Source organism: Carlito syrichta, unplaced genomic scaffold, assembly GCF_000164805.1.
Source record: "Carlito syrichta isolate Samal-C Ts95f unplaced genomic scaffold, Tarsius_syrichta-2.0.1 Scaffold306949, whole genome shotgun sequence".
NCBI lineage: Eukaryota > Metazoa > Chordata > Mammalia > Primates > Tarsiidae > Carlito > Carlito syrichta.
This window is the reverse complement of record NW_007251045.1, coordinates 1,307,072-1,314,173: the sequence shown is the minus strand read 5'-3', so window position 1 is coordinate 1,314,173 and position 7,102 is coordinate 1,307,072. Positions and strand designations below refer to the sequence as shown.

Here is a 7,102-nt window from a genome sequence, read left to right as displayed (position 1 = left end):
CTAATATAGTCGCCATTCTCTAGTTACTGAATGCTGTGTCTGCTTTTTCTAAGATGCAAGCGACATAGTGATGAAAATTTCTGGTTTAGGGTTACTTTCTCAAATTTGTTTCCCAGAAGAGGGTTTTCTCAGTCAAAAGTTATGATCATTTGTTAAAGTTCTCAATAGGATGACAAATCATTCCCCCAAAGCGTGGGACCAGTAGGGAGCTACTGCTTCCTGCCCTCACCTAATTTGTGTGGCCCAGATGTGGAGCTGACCGCTCCCTCAAAAAAGAAAGCCCACTATTTCGTGGTGTCAGTGGTTAGAGTGGTGGTTGCACTTGAGAGAACCGTGACCAGAAAGGGGGACGAGGAAAGTTCCTGGGCTCTATTTTTTTGAACTGAGGTATGACTTACAGCACAATGTCCAGCCTTCACTAGACAGCAGGATGGAGTTTTACACATGGTACACTTGTACACTCATCCTTCAGATCAAGATATAGGACACTTCCAGTACCCTGGAAAGTTCCCTCGTGCCTCTTCCTAGCCAAAGCAAACTGCTTCTCAGATCTCCACTACCACAGACTAGAATTGCCTCTTCTTGAACTTCTTATAAATAAAAGAATAGGCTGGGTATAGTAGCTCATGCCTATAATCCTGGTGCCTTGGGAGGCCAAAGTGGGAGGATCACTTGAGGCCAGGAATTTGAAACCAGCCTGGGCCACATAGCGAGACTGTCTCTACAAAAAAATTAAAAATTAGGCAAGTATGGTGTCATATGCCTGTAGTTTCAGTTACCTGGGAGGCTGAGACAGGAGACTCACTTGAGCCCAGGAGTTGGAGGCTGCAGGGAGCTATGATCATGCCACTGTACTCCAGCCTGGGCAATAGAGCAAGACCCCATCTCAAAAAAAAAAAAAGAAGCAAAACATAATTTTAAAAATCTTGATCAGGGTGCTAGTTATATGGGGTTTTTTTTTTGGTAAGAGTCACTGAGCTATGTGCATATGATTCTGTATTTTTCCAATTGTATGTTATACCTCAAGAACAGTTTAAAGTCTGGGGCCAAGAAAAAAGGTTTCAGGGCACTGTCCACTCCATGGCCAGTAGTGGCATTCCTGCTGACCATATTCCTGGCAGGAGTGATGACAGGTGCTGTCCCCCCCATCCCGCTCCCCCAGGTGGTCTTGGTCGGTGGCGTTGGTGGGGATGGAATGGCATGCCCAGGAACTGACCTGTCTCTCTCTTCTCTCTCCCACATATCTCTGTGTGTCAGTCCTGCGCCTATTTGTCTCATGCGCTCCGTGTGTCCATAAAGCCTCATTCCGTGCTGTCTGGCCAGGATCTCCACCTCATCTCATCTCATCAACTCACGGCCTGGCACTGCCTCAGCATGGCCATCTCCTCACGCCTCGCCCTGTGGGAGCAGAAGGAAAGTGATGCTCGGGGCAGGGCTACACTGCAGGGACCAGCATGACCCTTGGAAAACAAGGCCCAGCCTGGGTGGCCTAGTCTGCCCTTTCCCGCCCTGGGCAGGGAATCTTGTAGCTTGCCGTGTTGCACGTCCAATCCCACCCCCCCATCTCCCAGCCAGCCCAGTTGGCCGTGGCTTTTCTAGTCCTGGTCGCTGGTGACTGTGCCCTTTATTGCCCTACAGCTGCCCGGCCTCTTCCTGTTTCTCAGTTGGCAGTGAGAGAAGGAGGGTAGACTGCTGGATCATCTCAGCAGTTCTGACAAGCATGGGGAGTGAGTGGGAGGAGGGCCACGTGGGGGGCTGAGGCAGGGCTGTCGGCGGCCAGGTGTGTGCCACGGGTGGGTGTCCGTGGTCCTTGCCTTCATTCACCACGGAGAGCTGGAAACTGGCTCTTCTTCCCTGTGTCTTTCTTTCCCTTTCTTATTCTTCACGAACCAGCATGCAGGGCTGCCATTTCTCCAAGTCTGTTCTCCCCTGCATCCCACCCCACCCTGTGCATGGGACTGGAAGAGCTGGAGGCAGAAGGGTGAGAGGGTGGGGGAGGGGACAAGAAGCTTCTTCCTGGCTGCCTCCTGGCTGTCCACCGCCCCTCAAGGCTGGGTAGCCTTGAGCCTAGTGTTGGCAGAAGCAGAGCTTGACACCTGCCAAGTTTGCCTGACTCCCTCTCACCTTAGGGAAGATGGGAGAGCCATGTGAGTGGCTGTGCACGTCCCCTGCTCTCTGTTCCTGGGCAGAGGCCTGCATCAGCCAGCTGTCCCCCACGGTCTCCTGGTCTTTCCTGCCTCCCGTCAGATTCCCCCTTTATCAGAGAGCAAGTCTTCCCAGACACACACAGAGGGCCTTGATAACGAGGCTATTTTAAACCTGCATGGGGCTCTTCCATATAAAGCTCTGGGGACTGTTATTCTCCTGAGCAGTTGCAACAATGCAGGTTAAAGACATGACAGAGTCAGCCCTGCAGGTACTATGCTTTGGCTTCCAAGGTCACTGTAGCCAACAAAGAGGTCTTGGTTGCAACCCACGTGCAGCCAGCTTTGGCGGAGGACACATTTCTGGAGGCTCACCCTGCCTGTTTTAGCACCTGGGGTTAGGAAGCCCCGGTGGCCCAGATCCTGGTTTAAGAGCCACCAGGAAGCCACAGCACTGTCAGTAGAGAGGGCTGGAGCCACAAGGTTGGGCCTTATCTAAATCATAGTGCTAGCCCTTCCCTATCTTACCATATTCCTGGCATACAGTAGGTGGTTAATTTAGAGTTAACCACAAGCTGAGGTGTGACAGGAGAGTATGGTTCTCAGTGTTCCATGCCCTTCTAGGAACTGGTAAATCTCCTTCCCAAGCAGGCCATTTCAGTGGGTCTGTCCCAGGGAAAGGAGGAAGCCAGCAGCCTTGAGGGTCCTAGGTCATACTGTGAGGAGACTCCATCCAGGCAGAAATCACATTGACGCACAAGCTTGGCTACTCATGTGTCCCATTTCCACATACTCTCTCACCCTCCCCTCTCCGCCGCCCTGAGTCCTGCTGAGTCCCACCTGCTTGCTGTGGCCTCTCATACATGGGCTTGGTCATGCATGTCCTCCCTGGCCCCCTCCCAGACTCCATCACAAACTCCATGAAGGGCAGCTTGCTCCTGCTGGTTCACTCACCCAGCTCTCTCCTTCCTTGATTCTGCAAAACAGATTCGGGAAGAGGACAAGAGTCCCCCACCATCCTCGCCTCCACCCCTTTTCTCTGTCATCCCAGGGGGCTTCATTAGGCAACTGGTCCGGGAGACCGAGAAAGAGGCCAAGGAAGCGAGATGCAGAAAGCAGGCAGAGCTTGCCTCTCCAGAACGAGAGGTAAGTGGCTCCCAGGAAAGGGACCTGATGCTGTTCTGTACCCACCATCTGTCTTGTGAGCCTCCTCTGACCCACTTGTCATTCTGCCTTTGCTCCCACTGTCTCAGCTTTGAGAAATGTCTTTTCTTCAACCTAATCTATTGAGCGCCTATGCATCCTTCAAAACCCAGCTCAAATAGCACACCTCTGAAAATTCTCATTTCCTTCCTTCTTCTGATTCCTGCCATACTTCTAAGCCTGCCTTAAATTTTTTTTCTTTAGTCATAGTCTCACTCTGTTGCCTAGGTTGGAGTGCAGTGGCATGCTCACAGTCACTGCAGCCTCGACCTGCTGGGCTCAGGTGATCCTTCTGCCTCAGCCTTCCAAGTAGCTGGAACTTCAGGCACGCATCACCATGCTCGGTTGATTTTTTGATTTATTGTAGAGATGAGGTCTTGCCAAGTTGCCCAGGCTGGTCTCAAACCCCTGGGCTCAAGTAATCCTCTCGCCTCTGCCTCCCAGAGTGTTGGGATTACAGGCGTGAGCCACTGCGCCTGGCAAGGACTGTCTTAATTGTGGTGGCATAGTAATCATTTAAAATATGACTTGACTAGGAATTCCTTAAAAGCAACAACTATTTTTTAATCCCTCAACTCTGTATCCTGAGGAATTGTCAGAGTACTTGGCCCATAGTGAGTGTTCAACAGATGTTTATTCAATAGAATGAATGAATGATATCAGTTGACGTATGATTGTTGGGGATCATTTTCCCATGCTTTTGCAGAAGAGGAATACTAGATATTGGCTAAGGTGTCTTGTTGGTTCACTTTAAGTGGAAAAGCTATTCAGTTGGTACTCACTGGCATAGTTGTATAGAACATGGAATCATTCCTTACCAGGTGGTAAATGGGCATGACCCCAAGCCCCCGAGTGCCCTCCAGCTTCCAAGCTCACCCAGGTCCCTCCCCTGAGACCTTTGGAATGGTCATAATAGAAGAACTAAAGGGTTAATTCTTGGCATAGGTAGGAACCTCTGGCTCTTCCTCGAGCTGTGTCCATTCTATTTGGTCAATGTCCACTAAGAGCCCTTAACTATTCTAAATAGGGCAATGTAGCTCCTTCCAGTGCTTTTAAGGACTTGCAGACTTGTCCCTGGTGGTGGCCGGTGCTCTCTCTCTCTTTAGCCAGGGAACCCAGGCAGGATGGTGGGGCTGGACCCAGCATGGCAGTCTTGGAGTGCAGTGCAACCCTGGGAGTACCCCTGTGTCAGGCAGTAAGGCCATCTCCTCATGTCTTTCCAGCGCCCCCTTGGGGCAAGGTGAATGTTGCAGTGATTGAGCTAAGACGTTTGCTGGCTTCAGGCCCTGGTTCCTCCTTCCCCTCCCCTTCAGCTTTGCTTGACCTGGGTAGTCCCACGGGTGCCTGCACTTGTCCAATTGACAATGACATTGCTGCATCAGAAAGCCCTCCAGCAGCTGAACAGCGGCAGCTGCTGAAACACCCAGGCCAAGCCTTTGTGAGGGAGGATGACAGGGAGGACAGGCTCTGTCCCCATCCTCGCTTGACCTAAGGCTGTTGCTAGGTCATGCCAAAATGTCACTGTGTGCTGTTTATCACTAGACAGTGCTGACTCTGCTGCTCAAGGGCTCATTTGATACCCAATGAGGATCCCATTGTGGCAATGGGGAGGGGAGGACAGGATTCTACCTATTTATCAGAGGTGAACACTGAGGCCAAGGGAGGTCAAATGACTTGCTTAAGGTCATGAGGCCAGACAGAGGCAGAGCCTCTGAGATCCTGTGTGTTCTCTTGAGAGCGGCCCAGGAATGGCTGCCTGGGAGTGAGGTGGCCAGGGTGGTGCCACAGAGGCTTGGAGGGGGTAGTTCTGTGAGGCTGTAGGCTGGGTTGGTGTCACTGTGAACAAGTCAAGAAGTAGAGATGAGCTGAGAGTGGGGACAAGCTGTCACTGCTGGGCCTGGACTGGAAACTTGGAGCCAAGATGCAGGATGGACAGGCCTCAGCCCACAACAGGTGGCCAAGCCGAGACCAGGATGTTCCAGACCTGGAGCAGGCAGGCCTCAGAGTATGTTCCTGGGAGGCAACAAGTTCTCTTTCTGCCAATTGCATTTTTTTTTGGTCTTGATCAGTGAATAACTCTGTGCTCTCTCTCCTGGGCCCAGCACGACTGTTCATTTGATCCTCATGTGACCCTAGCAAGGAGCCCTTAGAATCCATCCCACATTGCAGGTTTGGAAAATGGGGCCCAGGGAGGTGATCTGCTTTTCCTAAGGCCATCCGCCAGTAGGGGCAGGGAGAGGCATGTATAACACTGGATAGAAAGGGAGCCGTATGGAATGTCAAGGAGACCTTGGTCCTAACTCTGGCCCCCCCCGCCACATTATGTGGTCCTGGCCAAATCCCTTCTCCTCACTTGGCCTCAGTTTACTTGTCCATAAAACTATGCTGGGGGGTCCCAGGGCTTGAGTTACCTCAGAAAGCCAAAGGAAGAGAATTCATGGGGTGTAGGGGCTTGGGGGAGCCTGGGGTTGGTTATCTTGCTTGGTCCATCCCCATGTTACTGTCTCCTCCCTGGTGGTTGGTTAAAAATAAGGCACTGACTCACTTTTCAAGATGGTGTAGACAGTGGTAAGATTTGCCAAGTTCAGTCAATCCCCCTTCTGAGGCTCTGTCCTGCGTGGCCCTGAAGGTCGGACTGAACCACTCGGCCGTGGCCTTAGCACTGCAGTTCTCAGCTCTGGTTGCACAGCCACCACCCAGATCTACAAAACCAGACTCTCTGGGAGTGGGGCCAAGCATCAAGGTTTTTTAAAGCTCCCAGGAGACTCCAGTGAGTCCTAGAGAGACAAGGAAGAGTGTGTGAGGTGCAGCCATTAAGGGCACTGGCCTTGGAATGAGACCGAGCTGGCTTTCTGTGTCTTTTGTCTTGGGGTCTGCCTGGCATCTTTGCATCTGCTTCCTTACTGGTAGAGCCTTCCTCACTGGGTCCTCCTGAGGGTTGAGGAGGACGTTGTATGATGGGGATGGAGGGCTTATTGCAACAATCTATAAATTCTAGGGCTTGTTATCAGCATCATCATTGCTACAAAGATGAAGACAGAGACTGTGCTGAGATATCGACCACCTGAACAGGAGAGGGACACAAATAAAAGCCAGGGTGGGATGCAGAGTGTGCTCATGCTGGGACTGGTCTCCTTGCATGGTGCCCTGGGACTTCGTGGAAATGTGGGACAATTTTCAAAAACATTGCATTTTAGAGCTGTGGGGTACATGTGAGGATTTGCTACTTAAGTAAATTGCGTGAAGGTGAGGTTTGGGTTTCCAGTGAGCCCTCTCTCCCCTGGCGGTGGTCCTGGTTCCAGTGTGTGGTTGTGTGACCTTGATCCCACCTCTATTACCCCCTCCTTTAGCAGCACCCAGTGGCTGTTGTTCCCGCCTTTGTGCTCACGTGACCAGTGTTCAGGGCCGGCTTATGAATGAGACCATGCGGTATTGTTTTTTCTTTCTGTGATAGTTCACTTAGAATGATGGTCTCCGGCTGCATCCTTGTTGCTGCAAAGGACATGATTTTGTTCTTCTTTATGGCTGTGTAATATTCTGTTGTGTATAGTACCACATTTTCTTTATGCAGTCCATTTTTGATGGGCATGCAGGTTGGTACCATGTTTTTGCTCTTGTGAATAGTGCTGCAATGAACATACATGTGCAGGTGTCTTTTTGGTAGAGCAGTTTATGTTCCTCTGGATATATTCCCAAGAGTGGGATTGTTGGGTTAAATGGTAGCTCAATTTTTTTAGGTTTTTTTTTTTTTTTTT

General features: G+C 51.0%; 1 protein-coding gene across 1 annotated transcript in view; it reads left to right on the top strand.

The window, feature by feature from the left end:
• Nucleotides 1-1,374: 1,374 nt before the first annotated feature.
• MYO18B (myosin XVIIIB) overlaps nt 1,375-7,102 on the top strand; it is a 253,741-nt gene continuing 248,013 nt past the window's right edge. Inside the window, exons 1-2 of the mRNA XM_008063601.1 lie at nt 1,375-1,422; nt 3,132-3,290. Coding sequence (XP_008061792.1) covers nt 1,375-1,422; nt 3,132-3,290 — 207 coding nt within the window. The remainder of the gene's footprint in view (nt 1,423-3,131; nt 3,291-7,102) is intronic.